The 19287-nt window shown below is 31.2% G+C and overlaps 2 protein-coding genes across 7 annotated transcripts; both read right to left on the bottom strand.

Moving 5' to 3' along the window:
• Positions 1-533: 533 nt before the first annotated feature.
• LOC129887581 (ureide permease 1-like) lies at positions 534-5199 on the bottom strand. Of its 6 annotated transcripts, none has more exons than XM_055962740.1 (8): positions 5067-5199; positions 3866-4183; positions 2668-2806; positions 2394-2568; positions 1989-2032; positions 1783-1883; positions 1128-1502; positions 534-951 (listed from the first exon to the last, which is right to left on the bottom strand). In XM_055962740.1, exons 2-8 carry the CDS (start codon positions 4100-4102, stop codon positions 778-780), a joined length of 1245 nt encoding a protein of 414 aa, XP_055818715.1. In that variant the 5' UTR covers positions 4103-4183; positions 5067-5199; the 3' UTR covers positions 534-777. The 6 variants fall into 6 exon arrangements, with proteins under 6 accessions (XP_055818715.1, XP_055818714.1, XP_055818717.1 ...); XM_055962739.1 differs by having other exon boundaries at positions 3866-4174; XM_055962742.1 differs by having other exon boundaries at positions 3866-4112.
• A 3428-nt stretch (positions 5200-8627) lies between these two features.
• On the bottom strand, positions 8628-13506 carry LOC129887580 (PLASMODESMATA CALLOSE-BINDING PROTEIN 1-like). The gene is made up of 4 exons (XM_055962737.1): positions 13176-13506; positions 12084-12326; positions 11954-11990; positions 8628-9158 (listed from the first exon to the last, which is right to left on the bottom strand). Exons 1-4 carry the CDS (start codon positions 13228-13230, stop codon positions 8912-8914), a joined length of 582 nt encoding a protein of 193 aa, XP_055818712.1. The 5' UTR covers positions 13231-13506; the 3' UTR covers positions 8628-8911.
• Positions 13507-19287: the final 5781 nt, after the last annotated feature.

Raw genomic sequence — 19287 nt, 5'->3', positions numbered from 1 at the left:
ATACACAAATACAAACTAAATCGAGTATAATATTTTATATTAAGCTACGTGGTGTAAATATTTTCTCCCAACAGACGTAAATGGTAATTTTCCCTTACTTTTTGTTTATTTACAGAGACATAATAATACTTTTCATCATTTTTTACTCTTTAAATTGCAAGTGTAGATATATGAGTTGTGTTTGATTTACATTGTGAAATTTTCCAACAAGCAGATTTTAATTAAATTGTGCTTCTATTCAACAAGAATGATTATGAAGGTGGAAGGGTGGCTGGATTTTGAACTTTTGACTCCATTTGTCTCATCAAGAAAATTTCAAATTTAATAAATTTTGATTTTTGACCTCGAAGGGGAGGTTAAAAATTCAGGACCACACATTTCTAAGGTAACGAGATAATTTCCCGCATTTTTTTTGTATAATTTCAGCCAATTAGAAAATAACAGTGTTCATAAAAGCTGGACAGGACAGCAGATAATAAAATTTCACTAATATTGCAGTATAATTCAAGAATTGCATAAATAAAAATACAGTGAAGTTGAAAGATATGATTGATTATCCAATCAGAAAGTCTCCAAATGCTTGCAATGGGTGCTATATACAGTGAGAATTATCCAGCAAAATTTAATTAAATTGTGCTTCTATTCAACACGAAACAGCAACGTATCATATACAATGGAACCATTTTTCTAATTATGATGATACATGTACAAACAACATTTTTTTTTAATTTTTCGCACGGTGTTCGAAGTCCACGTTGGAGTCCGACTAAATCAACATTATGATTTATGGAGTTCTAACTGTTTTCGATGCCCTGACGATGCCATAAGTATTCCAACAGCTGCTACAAACATAAACAGCATGCCAACTAGTAACGTATATGTTTTTCTAGACGATCTTCGGTACTCTCCAAACAAAATTACCCCCCAAAATGTGCTCACGAGAGGTAGCGCCTGGAATTGCAAACACATTTCAACATCTCATGACAAGAGTAGCACGTTCGAGGTCTATAGTTTATGTCTGATTTTCATTTTTTCAATTTTTTTGGGAATAGATACAGTGGATTCATTATATCCGACCCCAACTATGTTGAGGCACGATTGATTAATTAATAATGTGAATGACTAACCTGAACAGCATCTGCAGCTGCATATCCAGCTGCTTGACCTCCCATGAATTGGAGACCATTTCCAAAACCACACAAAAGTCCTGCTAAAAGTGCCCAACCTCTACCGTTCCAGTCGTTAAAATAAGCCTTTAGAGACGACTTGGGTGCGTTTAGAACAGGACGGTATAAGAAGATGAGGTTCAGAATCAAGGCAACGATGAAGCAAGAAACTGAGAAGTAGAAGAACGCTGTGTAGACGCTCAAGTGTGGAACTCCATCTTTTAGAGTATGCCACTGATCATTTGTGGCAAGGTTGAATGCTGGAGAGAAGAGAGAAAAACAAACTCCAGCAAAGAATGTTAAAGCCAAACCAATGATAGCGCTCTTCCCAAATATCTGCACGAAAACACAAGAATGTGAACAAAAACAAGGAAACCGCTTTTCCCTTGAACATCTTCCACTACATTGGATTGACAAAACGACAAAAAACATTAGATCTATGCGTAAACTTTTTAAAAATTTGAGCTGGAAGTGTCTAATATGAACACTTTATCATGTGTTCAATCGGAACAGGTCGTAGTTCGAGTATCAAAATGAGAATTTTTCCAAGCCAGAAGTTAACATTGAAGCGATAATAATATTTAATATGATTAGTAATTCAAGAAGAATTTCAGACCTTGATCGCTCTTCTTTTCTCAAGATCTATAAGGAAAAGCGCAGTCCCAAATTTTGCCTTCTCTGTGGAAGCAACTCCCTTCTCCACATCATTTACGTCAACTATGGATGTTCAGCATTCCCAAAGAAAAACTATATAAAGTCTATGGATCTAAAAGAAATGGTAAAGATATGAAACTTCAATTTTGAGATTCAAGCTTATAATACCTCTCTTTGTATATGCTTGTTTAGAGTCATTAATATTATTAGCCCTGCAAATGTTTCGATTAGAATCAACATCAATTTCCCGAGATTAATGGCGAAAAATTTGTATAGCAATGTGAAATATGTAACTCGTCAGAGTTTCTGTGTATCCTGCAATTTTCAATAGAAAGAAAAAAAAGCAAAAATATGGACAATGTATATGCTGGTTAAGTCATTAAATGACATTACTCTTCCTCTAGTCATTTACACAGTATCAACACTATCATAACATGAGCCTCAGATGAAAAAAACACCTTTCGTATACTTTTTTTTATAGTAAAACAAAAAGAATCAAAACATAAATGTCATTCCCCATTTTGCAAAGACGTGAAAATGATGTTCTTAGTATATTATCATATTGATGCATACCTAATTCCATCTTTAGATTCATTTGAATAACTATCAAGCTTTGCTTTGTTATCAGCTGCATTGGATGCATGAACAGCAGAACCTAAACAAACAGCAATCAAGAAACAACCAACCCCCGGAAAAAGAATCTCCGCTTTGTTAATTTTGTCATCAAGGTAGTAATTCAAAGTTGTTCCTGTCATAACCGAATCAATGGTCCAAAATTCAAACAAATTATGATACTACAGAAAGGGACATCAGTTACTATGTCATTTCGGAAAAGTTAAAATGTTACCTATAACAACAGTAATGCTTGAGGAGACGACCTCGGTAACTGATAAACCAACAAATGCCCAAGCATATTGAGTTGTAAGGTTCCCAATGCTGAGGACCACCCCTCCAGCCATTGCAAACAAGACACTGGGCCAATTATCCTGCATAATTTTTCCACGAATATAATTCTAGAATCTCGAAAATTCCAAAATGCATATTATTATGCAATTTCAACAATACATGCAATCAATCTGGGAATTGTTGGAAAGTTTCTATTTCCGTAGACAATTTGAACAAGAGCTTATCCTGCCTATAGGTGATCTGGACAGAAGATGACTGCTAACGTCTTCATAGCTTCAGTAGCACGGATCTCTTGGCAGTGACAAAGTTAAAACCAGGAAACCAGAAGAAACTAAACCAGATGCTAATCAATGTTCCAGAAAAGATCACCAGACAAACCATTGACCAAATTAATATGCAAAACTCCACCTTAAGCGAATTCCAGTCCTTAAATCCACCTATCAAGTAGCTTATAGGTGGTAATAATATCTGCGTCTTGGTCATCATTTTAAACCGCAATCAACGCTGGTGAATTCTAGACAAAACATAATGTCACTAGTGAACAGAAGTACAGTCATGTAGGCTTGTTTTATTCAGCATCATGATTCCGAGTTGCTACTTGCAGCATCTATATATATTGTACTTAATTAAATAAAAGTTATGCAACATATAAAAGGCCTCGATCCATAAGTTGTGAATGCCAAAATTAGAGGATGTTAATTTCACAATCCAAGATTCCAGCAAAAGTGTCACATATAAAATCACGTTCAGTCAAATAAACTACTTATCACTCAGAGTACTACATGCAACACAAAACCAAACGAAACAAGAACTAAAAACTAGTGCAACAAACTATCCCCCCACCCCCACGCTTCTTGTTCGGTAACTCATCAATTCATACTTGTTTTTTAATAACCGTGGTGTCAGGGTCAGCTTGCACGCACCTCGACTAATTTCAGAGGATACTTGTTACCTCCTACCAGCACAAATATCAGATCTATCCACCAAGAACTCACCTATTCATACTTTGTCATTAACAATACTAAATTTCAATGTGTTTATATCTATCTATACAAGAATTTTACAATGGCATCTGTGACTCACACTCACACCCATCAATCAAATTATATAGAGTTGTTAGCTATAAATTAGGCACCAACCTGAGAGAGTTGAGAAAGGAAATTTGGTTTTCCCATTGAGCTTGTCCCAATTTCACCAAAAGTAAAAGCAATAATGACAGCAGCCAATAGATTAGTGATAGTATAATCAAGATAAGTGTGTTGAGGAAATCTTCCTCTTCTTTCAAGTAGAGTTAGTAAGGCTGGCCATGTCCCTAAGAAGAACAAAGACAATAACATGCAAACTATAGCCCCTCCTTTGCTCTCCACCATATACATCTTCAAGCCACTGGATAACAACTTTTCAATATCAGGTGAAATTGTAATCAAATTGGGAATGCTCCAAAAATCCTACACAAACTTTACCTTTGTCAAAAAAAAAAAATTCTACACAAATTAAGAAGAGAATATTAAAGATTGAATCTAATCATGGTCCATACTCAATTCATTGTTCTGAATCCGACCGGTTATTTATGTGAGAAATTTGAAGAATTAACCTAAATAGCCGTCCACTCAACTGCTTAAGCTAAAAATAGCCAACAAAATATATGTACAATATATATATATAACCATGAATAATCAGTATACTCTATATATAATAGCTAGAAAAAGTAAACAATGAATTCGACAGACCATATGTGTAAAATCCCTTCTTTTTTTCTTTCAAAGAAAGTCAACAATCTCAAAGAATGATCACGACCAATTAACCTAAATAGCTATCCATCCAACCACTTATACTAAAAATAGCCAGCAGAAAATATGTACAAACCATGTATAATCACTACTCCCTTTGTCCCAATTTAAGTATCTTACTTTTCTTTTGGTCTGTCCCAAAAATAGGTTCTCTTTCCATAATTAGTAAGATTTTCAGTTTCAACATTCTGACATACCAAGATCATAAGATTTAAATGTCTTTATATTGGGACGGAGGGAATATTAGCTAGAAAAAGTAAACAGTGAATCTGACAGTCTATTTATGTAAAGATCCTTTTTTTTGTTTTTCTTTCAGAAGAAAGTGAACAACAAATCTCAGAGAACTATCAGAACCAATATATACACACACACACAAACAACAAAAAAGATTTCATTTTTCAGCAACAATATATTTGGTTCTCAAACATGGACAGTAATCACCATGATAGAAATGCAAACAGGGGATCAAGAACCAGTAGAAATGAAAGAATGTGTTGATTTCTTCCAAACAAAAGGGAAAAAGCAACCAAAAAAAGGATGGAAAAGGTACCTATTTGAGACCCCACAAAAACCAAGATGACACTCAAAAATAGTAGAGTACCAAAAAGGGCTATCTGCTTATATAATGAAATGGAAGAAAAAAAAGAAAGAAAAAAATGGTAGTGAAAGTGGGGTTTGGATGAGGAATTTATCATTCAAAAGTATTAAGCCTTAAATAGAGTTTTTTTTTCAGCAGGGAATCTCCTAGTCATATTATTTAAAAACTTTAATTTTAACATCTTATTTGGATGGTTGTTTGTTTGCAATAGTATTTTTTACTATTAAATCTATATTAAGATAACGATGAAAAGATTTATTTTATGTAATAATTGATTTGATGTGATAATTGATTTGATGTGATAATATTTATTATTATTTTTATAGGTTTATTTCTCAAATTAACGTGACATTAAGTAATGAAAAATGATACAATTTCTTTAAATATTGTATTGACCAAAACAATAAAATACAATATTATATAATACATTACAAAATTATCTTTCTATTTCAGTCGATTTAAATACAGAAATAATTTAATTTTAAAATAAATAATTTATCCTTAATTAGATAACATGAATATCTAAAATTTATTTTAGATGGCATATTTTAAAATATTTTTTTCTTTTTTAAGACACAATATTTTTTTTCAAAAAGAGGAGTAATAATTTTGTAATTTTACCAATTCTCTCTTAGCTTATTATCATATTTCTTTTTAGTTTATTTTAAAACAAATATTATATTTTCTTATTTTGAAATAATTTATTATTAAAAATTTTATTTTATTCTTTATGGAATAATTTATAATTACATAAATATATATTTCATGTGATGAATATAATTTTTTAAACCACAAATTTATAAAACAAAAAAATAAAATTTTATTTATAATTAAATTCTATTAAATTTCAATAATATAAATACACTATTTAGTACTATTCTCATACTACAGATTCAAAGTTTTATTTGTTAGTTCCTCATGTTTGACTATTAGGACCCTTCTTTCTGTGAGCAGATTTTATTGGCGTTTAAAGTCTTAGTGTGGTCCATATGTGACATCAAAAAAAGAAAAGAAAATACTAGTTGTTTTGCATGGTGACAAATTCCATGTAATTTTCAACCCAATTTTATTTTATTATGATACCATTTTATTACCCAAAAAAATAAGCTTTTTATTAAAAAGCTCTTTGATAATTTTTCAAAAAGTTCTCTTTAATGACAATCTATATAATAATAGCATAATGATATGTTTAACCATAAGTTTCTAATTAGTAGGTTATTGCATGTTGTACATAAAAGCTTACGTGTTAAATTATTTCTATTAAATTACGTGTCTAATTAAATTTTGTTAATAATAAATAACAGCCCGAAAATCGTTCGGAATATGTTGAAAATACTCAGGATGGAAAACTCATACGAAGTAGACATTTTTTTGGCAAGTCACATACCAATTGATTAAAATAATTACATTATATAGAGAGATAGATAACACTTATGAAAGGAGTCATAAAATATAAATATTTTAACACTTATGGGAGTTCTAGACTATAATATTTCATTTTAATACACAAACACGATAATATCGTCGATTAACTTTCAAGATACTAATATCCTGATGGAGCCCACGTTGAAGGGGATATTCGTATCTTGAAAGTTAGTGAACGATATTGTCGTGTTTGTGTATCAAAATGAAATATTTATAGTGTATGACTCCTTCCATAAGTTTGACCATTTCACTCTTTTTTCTATATATCAACTTGTTTGTAATTTCTATGTGTATCTACTGAATCATTAAAGTAGTAGTCATGTTAGACATTTGTTTGATGGGTACAGATGATGGTGTTAAAGTCAAAGAAATTAAGTGGAAATTGCAGATAGAAAACTGGATTTCCTTTATTAACATTAATGAGTCGAGGTAAGAACACATTTTCCCGATGAAAGAATATTTATAGTAAAATCATTTTTGGTTATGATGGTTAAGATCAAAATAACTAGGTGTCATTAGCTTAAGCAAAGCTTCAAAGATTGACGATAAATCAGACAATAAAAAAGAAATATATTAAAAAAGAGATAAAAAATTTAATGTGGTTCGATTTGTAGACCTATATTTGCAGACGGAGATGAGCAATTCACTATATAAAAGATAGTACAAATCATATATCGAGAGGAATAACTTCAAACGATTCGCTCTATAAAAGATATTCATTCCTGTGATAAGGTAATATTTGTGTCTCACAAATTATCAAAGCTCTTAAGACTATATTGTGAATATTGTCATAATTTTCGTTTTCAACATCAGATTTGGATTTATCATTTAAGTCCACTCTCCCATATATGTGACTAAGATAAATAAAATTCAAATTAGACTAATTTACACCCTAAGTTCCTAATGTTGTTGTTTCGTTGATTTCTAAGTGGAGCAATAAGTTGTAAGCCCAAACCAAATTGGTGGCAAGCACAAGCTTTACCAACTTGATCCCATGATTGCCTTTGTGTCTACTCATAAGAATAGTATAAGTTTGATTTTTTCATTTTCATTTTATAACGATATAAATGTTTGACGATTTATTTATGGTGATTGAAACGATTCGATAATAGCTTCATCAAGATCAACTTTTTTGCAATTTTGTGAAACATGTGGCTAGGGCTGTAGCCTGTACATGGCAAACCAATAAACACCAAACCGATAAACCGAACCAAACCGGAAAAAAAATCCGACTAGTGGTTTGGTTTGACTTGATTTGGTGTTTGGAAAAAAAAACCCGACCATTATAGGATTGGTTTGGTTTTAACAAAAAAAAGTCACACCGAACCCAAACCGACCCGATTATAGATATACTACTTTTAAATTATGTTATACATAAAAATATTTATTAAAATGTAATTTATAAATATGTTTTTAAAATTTTTCATAATTTTTGTTTTCTTTCTTATATTTAGATTTGGACTTTAGAAGTCCATCTAAATAATATACAAAAAAACTCATCTTATAAAGTTAAAACTTCAAACAGTGTTCTGCCTCCATCTTATATGTTGATATTTTGTACTAGAACTCTTTTTAAGAAGCACTGCTCTGTGCTTTTTATTAGATACTATGAAAAACCCGAAAAATCCGAGAAAAATTGATATCGAAAACCCGACTTTTATTGGTTTGATTTGGTTTATAAACTTAATAACCCGACACAAATAGTTTGATTTGATTTGTAAAAAATCCGAACCAACCCGATCCATGTACACCCCTACATGTGGCTATTATTGATTGTTGAAGAGTTAATTAGTTTGATTTGGTATTTAAATGCCCCAAACCAATTCAGACTATATACACCCCTAAATTCTTATACATAAGACATCTGAAAAGATTCATTTTCTTGTATTTGTGGTATAGTATGATTTGATTTTCTAATGCTGTTGAGTGAGTGATATAGTTGATTATAATTTGACTATAAAATTCCTCTAAACCTAGATAAAATAATCTATAACCACACAAACAATACAAGAGTGTTTTGGATCACAATTTCAAGTCTTTTCGTTTCTTAAATTTAGTGTCAAATCAAACTATACCACGAGACAAAAGAAGGTGGAAGAGTAGTGAGTACTCATTGATAACAATATTTGAATAAAAAAATTACAGCCTCTCTCTACTCTCTAGATATACAAAAGGGAAAAATCTAAAAGATAAGAGATTAGGCCCCTTCTACACCACTAATTAATAAACTGTTCCACCTCCTCTTAAAGGGGATCCAGTTCCAACTTTTTCACGACAAAGAAAAGTAGATGCTAAACAAAAAAAAGAAGTGGAATTTGTGTCCAATTAGGCAAATGGGCTCAATTGTCCCTTCATTCACTGCCTTTAGACCCTTAAGCATATACCAAGAAGCTTGTAAACAAAAGGGCAATGGTGAAAAACACATAGCTTTGATGAATAGTAGTACTCTCATTTATGTCTGTGTTGGTCATGCCACTTGGTCCAAGTCCAAAAACTGGATTAGTTCCTGGTAATGTTGTGCCACTTCCTGTGCCAGTGTTAGTGCTAGTGCTAGTGCCTCCTGTTGATGGACTTGTGGTTCCTGGTACAGTTGTTGGAGTTGTATTTCCACCTGTGTTACTGGTATACAAAAGAATAAAGGATATCAAGAACCACATCGGCCGATTAACTGCTATACAATACTATGCTCAATCCATGTTATCCGTCTTTTAAGATTTTCACACCCTTTAAAGAGACATTCAACATTTTTAATCAGTATATTATTGGCTGAACTATCTTTTATCTCATTAAATACATTACTAAATTAACCGTTAACTAATTGGAATGGTAAGGAAAGATTCAAGAAAAGAATTAAGTGACATTTAACTTGGCCTCAGTTGACATTTATGTCCTCCAACAACTTTTGATGTTCACTAGTAGACACTTAAATTTGTATAAAGTTGAACAAGTATGTCCTACAGGGCATAATATGCGTAAGACGCTATGTAGGATGACGCTATGTAAATACAAGTCTAAGTACCTACTTGTGCACACCCAAAGTTGGAACGCATAGATGTCAGTCGAGACCAAGTTAAAAAGCACATTTATGTATCATGCCAAAAAGTAATAAACGACTCAAGCTTACCAAAAATATTTGGAACCAGATGGAGTAAGTTAGTACACGAAAATGACATGAGGGTAAACAAGTAGCATGACAAACATATGAATCAACTAATAGGACTAAAAAAATGTTACATGATGGTAGATACACCTGAAATTTTCGTCATATGCAAAGAAAAAAGGTACACATTGAGCATTAACAGACAGAAGATATGAAGACACATGATGAAGAAACAAACTCACCAAGATTTGGTAGTGAGTAGTGACATGACACTAACAATAACTATTGGAAGTTTATGGTAAAATAAAAGTACTGTACTAGAAAAAGCACCAACAATTAATTATACAACCAACCAACCATTGAGGGTGTGTTTGGTATGAAAGAAAATGTTTTCAAAGGAAAATGTTTTTCTAGAAAATGTTTTCTTGAAAAATAAGTTGGTTTCTAACTTATTTTCTCATGTTTGGTTGGTGAGTCACAAATATTTTCCAGAAAATATTTTATATTGTTTGGTTAGTGAATGAAAATATTTTTTAGAAAATATCTTTAATTTTTGGTTAAACAGTAGAAAATATTTTTAGGAAATTAGTTTCTGATATGAAAATCAACCCTAGTAATTGACTCGAGATCCGATCTCGATCTTTGATTTGGGACCCAACTCGACTTCCAAAACTTGAAATATTTTTCAAAAATAACTTTTTAATTATTTTATTTTGTGTGGGGGGGAGCTGGTGGGGTGGGTGGGGCGGGGTCAGGGTAGCGTGGGGTAAAAAAATTAAATTTTTAAAATTTGAAATATTTTCAAAAATAAATTTTAATTTTTTTTTTGTGTGTGTGGAAAGAGGGGGAACTGTGGGGTGGGGGGCTGGTAGGGGGTCGGGGAAGGAGGTGGGGGTAAAAAAATGAAATTTTCAAAATTTGAAATGTTTTTCAAAAATAAACTTTTAATTTTTTGTGGGGCGGGCAGGCGGGGGTGGGGGGTGGGTGGGGTGAGGGTGGGCATGGGGGGATGGTAGGGGGGAGTAGGGAAAGTTTTAAATTTTTTTTTTTTTTTGGGGGGGGGGGGTAGGGTGGTCGGGGTAGGGATGGATAAAAAAAATTAAATTTTCAAAATATGAAATATTTTTCAAAAATAAACTTTTAATTTTTTTCTTAAAAAAGAAATTTTAATTTTTTTTTGGGGGGTGAGGGGGTCGTGGTAAGGGTGCGGGGTAAGAAGAAAATATTGTAATTTGAGGTTGAAGGAGAGTTTTGGAAAAAAAAATTCTTAGTTTTTGAAAGGAAGTCATTTTCCTCAAATTTGAGGAAAGTGGAAAACATTTTCCAAAACATTTAAGCCAACCAAAATTAGAAAATTGAAAAACAATCAACTTACTCCGTTCTGTTTGATTTGCTATTTAGAAACCCACATAACTAATACATCAATAAATTATACGAAAATCTATGTATTATTTTATGTAAGATAGAAGGTGAAATAACTAATACATATATGATTAATACATGAATAACTAATTGTGCATAAAATTAATACATAGATTCTCTCGTAATTAATCTCTACATTACTAATATGTGTATAACTCTTACCAACTACCAAAGGACACCTTAGGGGGGTAAGGGATCGCTTGGTAGTTGGTTAGAATTATACAGGTATTAGTTATGCCTATATAGTTATTTAATCTTCTACTCTGTATAAAATAAGATACAAAATCCCACATAAATTATATATGTATTAGTTATGCAGGTTACTAAATTGCAAGTCATACATCATATTAATTTTATACATGAATAACTTACTTCCTAATGAAGTATCAAGCATTGTAGAACTTATACATAAATTAAATACATGAATAAGTTGTATTTTTACTAGCTACCACCCCCAAAATATTTGTCTGTTGGGAGTCTCACGTGGAAAGTAGAAAAGAAAAAGAAGTTACTTATACGGTGTTAACACTCTTAATATGTGATGTGATACATTTGAGGAAAATAGTGTGGACTATCTTTTATCTTTATCTTTAGGTTGTTTAAGCCCAACAACATTTTCATACCCAAAGACACACTACTTTTAACTTCCTTCACAAAACACACAATTTGTAATTCACACCAAGAAAAAAAAAGAGTTCAACCTTTTTTCTATGATCAAAAGGTAGAGAATGAGCTTTAAATTGAAGCTACCATCATCACACAACTAGAATCTTTCCTTTAATTTTAAGGTAAAACTTTAAGTAGAATCTAATACAGTCCAAAAAAAGTAAGACGCTTATGCAATGCTAGATCTAACATCACATAATATATAACATAGGCTTAGGAAACATACCCAGCAGTGGACTGATATACACATCCAGAACCAGTGGCTGATGATTAAAACAAGAAGAAAAAGTTAACAATAAACCTTTGAAAGTGACAAAATGAACAAAAAGATTAGTTGATAAATGAGGGAACTTTACAAGCTGGTGCAGTTGATGTCAAAGTTGCAGTTCCTTTAAAGTCACAACTAGCACCAGATGCACCTTTCCTTTGATAATAGCTATTTACAGCATAGTTGCAGTGATCTTTGACAGTGTCAGGGTTGTAACAAGCACCATTAGTATGGATAGCTGTGCAATCAGCTCCAGATCCACAGGCATAATCTATGTTCTCCTGAAGAATTTTTACATCTACACCATCTTTGCAAATACAGTAATTGGCACCTACACAAACAAATCCACATAAAAATCAGCTCAAACAAGTAAACCTCATTGTGCTTTTCCTATCAAAGGGAAAAAGACCGAGTCTTTCAACTTAATTAGTAGAATCAAGAACATCCTTAAAAGCAAGATATAGTGGAAATATGAAAAATGCAGAAAAACAGAGAAAATATGAGGGCAGAAGGGAAAATATTGAATCATTGAACTTAGCAGAATCAAGAACATCCAAACCCCATCTCAATAAATATATGAATAATGCAGAAAACCTGAAGGCTAGGGAAAAAAGGACTGAATCTTTAAACTTTAGTAGAATCAAGAACATCCTTAAAAGCAAAATATAGTGAAACCCCATCTCAAGAAAAATATGAAATAATATAGAAAACTTGAGGGCAAAGGGAAAACGACTGAATCTTTGAACTTAGTAGAATCAAGAAGATCCTTAAGAGCGAAATATAGTGAAACCCCATGTCAAGAAAACTGCAGAAAACTTGAAGGCAAAGGGGAAAAGACTGAATCTTTGAACTTGGTATAATTAAGAACTTTCTTAAGAGCAAAATATAGTGAACCCCATCTCAATAAAAATCTGAAAACTGCAGATTACTTGAAGGCAAAGAGAAAAAGACTGAATCTTTGAACTCAGTAGAATCAAGAACATCCTCAAGAGCAAAATATAGTGAAACCCCATCTCAATAAAATATGAAAAACAATGCAGAAAACAGAGAGAAGTTGAGGGCAAAGACAAAAAGTAATGTGAAAGCTTACTAAGAGCATAACAAGAAAAACATCAACAACAACAAAAAAAGTGCAGATAACTGATAGAACTTGAGGGCAAAGTGAAAAGAGGCAGCTTACTTGAGTAACCAATGATAGCCAATAAAAATACCAAAGATAACATAAAAGCATTCATGATTTGGAAACAATAATGAACTTTACTTTTTCTCTTGAAAAAGTTGGTTGGTGAAAGAGGAAGAATAAGAAGAAGAAGGGTGATATGAGAAAGAGTTTTCTAGGCAAATTGGTGTGCAGTACAGGAGCTAAGGACTGTTTTGGTGGCACTTTATATGTATGATAAGTGGTAAATTTACAGTATTTTCATATTTTTTTGTTGAGAATGGGAGACAGTGTTTTTGGAAATTGAGCAGTAAAGCTTGAGCTTTTGTCATATAAAATGACTGTACCTGTACTTGTGTACATGTGTGTGCCCTTTGCCTTTCAAACGGTCATAAACTCATTTAACATGGTCACTACCTAACTCAACTCTGGTTAAACTTACTCCTAAAAAATGCTACTTTCTAAAAAAGAGTAAGTAGATGATCATATTTTTGTTTTTAAATTAAAAAATAATATTTAAATATTAGAATTGTGTTTGACAATGAAATTAATTAGAACTGTCTCTGAATTTTTACGAATAATTTAGAGTGAAGATGGTCTTTTATTGTTTTGAAAATTTCTGAAAAAAGTGAATAAAATTTTATGATCAATATGTTGTTGAGAGTTGAACTTCAAAAAAAAAAAGTGAAAACCTTTAATGGCGAAATGCCAAATTTTATAAAACTCATAATTTGTTTGATTTGTTAAATTTGAAATTAAATATTTAAATATATTGATAATCTTTATAATATAAACATAAAATATAAGTAAAAGTTATTGCATTTGTTTGAATCTTGTGTTGTATTTTAGCTTTACCTTTACTATGTGTTGGTTTATGTAATTCTACCTACTTATTTTGTCTCATATTAAGTGTTCATTTTATTATAAATAATTATTTTAAATTACATGTCTATTAATAAAATTAAGATAAAATTAAATAAAAAAGTTCATTTTACCCCCTAGAAGTAATGGTTTTTCGAAAGCCTAAACAAACTTATAAGTTAAAGAAGTGGATAAAAGGGTAAATTAATAAAACTATCTATATTATTTATAATTTCTTAAAGAATGTGTAAAAGAAAAAGTGAACGATTAATATGGAATGAAAAAGTCAAAAATTATAAGTTAAAATTTCTCACTTATGATTTTTAAATTATAAAACATAAATCAAAAATCAACTCAAATATACTCTAAAATTACTTTATCCTATATATAATTTCTCAAGTGGCACGTAAAGAAAAAGTGAACGATCAATATCTGACAGACAGAGTATTTATTAGTTGGTTATAAGAAAATCATATTTTATATTTAGGAAAATACTTTATGTCTTTTGTTTTATCTTAATTAAATGAGTAGTCTTTAGAGCACAAGAACGTTATTACATATTTAAAAATCATAAGTTTTAAAAATTAGAATAAATGGAATACTACCTAACTCAACTCTAGTTAAACTTACATTTCAAAAAAAAAAATGAAAATAAACAATTCTAGGGTTTGTTGCATTAGAGGCTCCATGATAGTCTGTTTCAGCTACACTTTTTATGGTGTGCTGTCGTTGTAAGTTTGCAATCAGCAAGGATATTGCAAAAAGTTTCACAGATTCTTGCCACCAATACAATTATAACTATTTTTAGTTTTATGTTAATTTTAATTGAGGTGTGCGAAAAAAATATAGTAAGTGATCATTTTGTAAAAAAAAATTATTTTTTATTTAATTTATAAGTGATAGTAAGTGATCATTTTGTTAGTATAAGGGTAGACTGTACATTAGAAGAAAATGATTTATATAAATATAACACCATTTAATTAGTCACTGATAGTACGTTTACATAAATTTGGACACGTAAAAATGACATTTTTCATGTGCAGATTTTAGATATACATTTCTTGAAAATCCATATCCAAATTTGATTTAATTAGAGTTGTCAAAATGCGCTGGTTCAATCCAACCTTAAAGGGCTAGCGAATTAAAAAAGTTAGGATGGACTGACTCTTTTAACTAAAGGCCTATAAAATAGCAGTCCAATTCAGCCTTACGCGGGCTACAAGTTGGGACAGATTGATCCTTCAACCAAAAGATGGACAACATTGATCTCTTAAAAAGAGTATCAAATATTGATGAACACAACACTAATACGTTAAAAATTCATATCTCCATGAGTTGTACACGCTTTAGTGGAATACTTACAAAAAAATTCATAGTATTTATCAGAACAACATACGATCATTTTTTTCATAAACTAGACAAGAAAGGAGAAACGAAAAATTAGACATAAATACAAAAGTAAAAAAAGGTCAAAGATTCATAGTTATAACAATTTAAATTGCCTAATTGCTAAATATTTGACAAAATAAAACACTACTTAAAATATACATAATAAATATTTTTAAAATTCATGACTCACCGACTGGCCTCTGAGGCTGGCGGGTCGAGCCTATGAGACTGGCGGGCCAAATAAGGTTGGGCTAAAAAGTCTTGATCCTAAATAAGCTGAAATTTTTTAGCCCCAACCCCACTTATTTCAAGGATTGGGTTGAGCCGACCTTATGGGCTAAGCCCATTTTGACAGATCTAGGTTTAACTTTCAAATAATTTCGAATATATAATTTACAACCGCCGACAAAAGATTTTAAAAGAGAAATAAAAAATTCAGAATTAGATTATCTATATTACCTTTGCAATTAGTTTTTTTTTGAAAGTGTTCACATTTGTTCATAAAATTCTCAAAAGGTTTTTTAAGGGTGAATTAATCAAATTATTTTCTTATTTATGATTTCTTTAATATCGTACGAAATAAAAAGTGATCAACTAAAACAGGATAACAGGATGGGGAGTAATAAAGAACTCCATAAATGAAACTAATTAGTTTAGATGCTAACGTTAACTAAATAGATTCTTTTACTTTTCTCGAGCACATTATTATACATCATTTTACTGGATTATGAAAAGAGATTCTCTCATGGTAAAATTGTTCAATGGTTAGCATACTTTTATTATACGTTTTTTTAACCTAATGGTTGTTGCAATTTGTGGTAAAACTGCTGTTTTAATGTAGTTTGTGGTGGATTTGGTCTGGTCAAGTTTAATATGATGCATGAACAAGTATAATAACTTGTACATTTTATACACCAAATAAATGAAGAAAAATTTGTGCAAAATACCAACTTTACAAGTATTCCAATTTCGATAAATAATAAAAAAAAAACTTGTGCAAATTTTCAAATATAATTTAATTGATATCAAAACGAGTGATGTAGCTTCATAAATATGCTAACATCGTCTTTAATAGACACAGCAGGTTAAACACATGCAAAAATTAGTGCAACCTTGACAATTAAGTTTAGGGAGGTAATAGAACTATTACAACATTCAGGAGGTAACATGATCCTCAAATAATTTAAGGATATATAATACAAAAAAGTTAAATTCAAAAGAATAACAAAACCCTTTTATAATTTATGCGTTTAACTGATAATTTATCATAGTTTAAAAGGGTTCTTATGCCTTATATCCCTTCTTAATCAGACAAATATAACTGATTTATGTGGAACATGATGCCTAGCTGGTCAGATCCAGGTTTGAGACATTCTTCAATAATTTAAGCTTTATTAATTTATATATATATATATATATATATATATATATATAGTAAAATAAAATAAAATAAAAACCTTTAAATTAAAGTTGAGATACGTACCTCAAAGTAGTTGTACTCATGTGAACTACTGAAATAACAGAAAAGGGAAAAAATCATTAATCATAAGTCTCGGGTTTGAGTCTCTTTGGATACAAAGTAGTTTTTGTTAGAGAACGCTTTATCCTCAATGTGGGAATACTTCCGATGCGAATTCAGATTTAGTCGGACTCCAATATGAGTATCGGACACTAAATTAAAAAAAAAGGCAAAAAAAAAAGAACATTATTGGACGACTCTTTGAAATCTAAGCTCATATATATATAGTTTATTGTATGCTATCCATAAGTTGTCTACTATTCGGAGAATATATAGTTTATTCCCCTTCTCTTGTAAAAATACCAGAATTCCTTTCCCAAGAACCTTTCTATAAGTTGTATTAAAGCAGTTTATATAATAAGAAGTGTGTGAGTGTGGTTGTGCTTTAAGTTCTATCTCAGAGACCTTCGGGGTTCCCGAAAGGGAAACCTCTCTCAGTCTAAGTCATGTAAGTCTTATTAAGTTTTACAAATTAATTCTCCCCAAAAAATATGTCTTTATATCTATGTTTATGTTAATATTATGCTTTATCATGTAAATGTCTGTACATATTTAATTTTGATACCCTTAGTATATGGTTAGCTTCTTAATTTTAACAACGACTATGGATTAACCTGTAAATTCCTAGGAATTTGAATTGGCCTTAACAGTCCATTTAAACAAAGGACATAATTGTGGCCAGATATATTCGGGGTGGGGTTAAAGATGAAGTTGTTAAAAATAAGTTAAGAAGAAGAGATGAACGGGGTAAATCAGAACTAAAGTATATCGGCTGGAAACCAGAACTATCAACCGAAAGAGTCCTTCGGGAGACTCGTAGATCCACGTACTTCAGTTTAAAAAAAAAGGGGGGGAAATTATGATAAAACTAAGAGATAAACATGACAAGACAAGTTGAGAGAGGGAGTACTGAGTAGGATTTTACAACAATCATTTACAAACCTTGAATTTTATCAACAATTAATTGATAACATAGACTATCATAGTGAAATATTATCTTATTGAAACATCGTATTAATTTGGTCTTGTCATGTTTATCTCTTAGTTTTATCATAATTTCCCCCCCCCCTCCACTACGAGGTGTGCAGGTTTTAGGCGTAAACAGCCTAGCGCTGCAAGGGCACGATGCGCCACTATCGTGCCAGGTGCATTTTTAGCCTATTTTCAGAACTTTTGAGGAGGGGTAATTTGGGAACTTACCCAAATTATATATGTATCACCCTAGACTATTTTGAGATCATATTTTCAGCCCTCTTTCTCTCTCTAAAAAGCCCTAGGAGTTTTTTTCTCTCTCTCTTCTTCTTCTTCTCCATTTTCAACAAGAAGAGTTCCAAGAGCTTCAAGATTTGAGTCCTCCATTGAAGACCCAACATCAAGGTTTTCTTCAAAGTCTTCAAACAAGGTATGTAAGTCTAACCTAAAATATGGATTGAGTTCTTCCATATGCCCATAGATGTGTTGGTTAGGAGTTGTGAAAGAGTTGCACCTTCTAGAAAGGTTTTCTTGAAAGTTTTCCCTAAACTAAGGAATGTTTTTAGATACAAATGGTTGATTGATGATTTTAATGACTTGAGTTACTAAATAGTTATTTTTCATATTATTAACTATAAATGTATCTTTGTATATAGATTTATAGGTATTGATGATATTCTTGAGTTGAGTTTTGTTGAGAGTATGGGTTCATGTTTCATTCACATGAACCCAAGATGAGATTTCTTGTCATAAATGTCTTGAGGTTGAGATGGATAGTTGTGTGTATATATGTATTGATTGGAATGAAAAGAATGAATTGGTTAGTTAAGAATGTCCCTTTGCTTCTATAAAATGAACATAGGACAAAAATAAGGATTTTGGAGTAGATGTTTGATGATTGATGTGATGATAATACTTGACAATGATGTGATGATAATGTTTGATGATGATTTAAATGATAATATATGATGATGTTTTGATGACGATGTGAGTGATGACGTGAATGGTGCTTATTTAATATGTGTAGAATGATTGATGAAGAGGTGTATTGATGAGGATGTTATGTGATGGAGCGGATTGGAGTCTAATGTGATTATGTGATACGTGATTTGCATAATCTGAGTTGATTGGAGTCTTATGAGTATTTTGAAAATAAAGGATCTTTTGAGAAGGAGTTTTAAATAAATGATTTGTGAGCATTTTTGCATAAACTATTTATACACTATTTTTGAGTTTAAGAAATTATTATTTTCATCTATGATTTAAAAAGAGTTTAAACATGAATTGAGTTTGAGGAGTCTTTTAATTATTTTGAACACGAGTATTTTGATTATAAATGAGTTGAGCATTTTTGCTTGTTAATATGTCTTATTGATCTCTTTAACCATGTGA

The sequence above is a fragment of the Solanum dulcamara genome, chromosome 4, assembly GCF_947179165.1.
Source record: "Solanum dulcamara chromosome 4, daSolDulc1.2, whole genome shotgun sequence".
Lineage (NCBI taxonomy): Eukaryota > Viridiplantae > Streptophyta > Magnoliopsida > Solanales > Solanaceae > Solanum > Solanum dulcamara.
This window is presented reverse-complemented; position numbering and strand designations above follow the sequence as displayed.

Excerpts from the sequence above, each read along its gene's own strand:
- LOC129887581 (XM_055962738.1), bottom strand. Across the intron at positions 2,569-2,667 it reads AAGCATTACTGTTGTTATAG|GAACAACTTTGAATTACTAC; the intron begins GTAACATTTTAA and ends CGGTTATGACAG. Across the intron at positions 952-1,127 it reads CAGCTGCAGATGCTGTTCAG|GCGCTACCTCTCGTGAGCAC; the intron begins GTTAGTCATTCA and ends TTGCAATTCCAG.
- LOC129887580 (XM_055962737.1), bottom strand. The coding sequence starts at position 13,230 with ATGAATGCTTTTATGTTATCTTTGGTATTTTTATTGGCTATCATTGGT. Across the intron at positions 12,327-13,175 it reads GGCTATCATTGGTTACTCAA|GTGCCAATTACTGTATTTGC; the intron begins GTAAGCTGCCTC and ends TTGTTTGTGTAG. Across the intron at positions 9,159-11,953 it reads GTATATCAGTCCACTGCTGG|TAACACAGGTGGAAATACAA; the intron begins GTATGTTTCCTA and ends TTTGTATACCAG.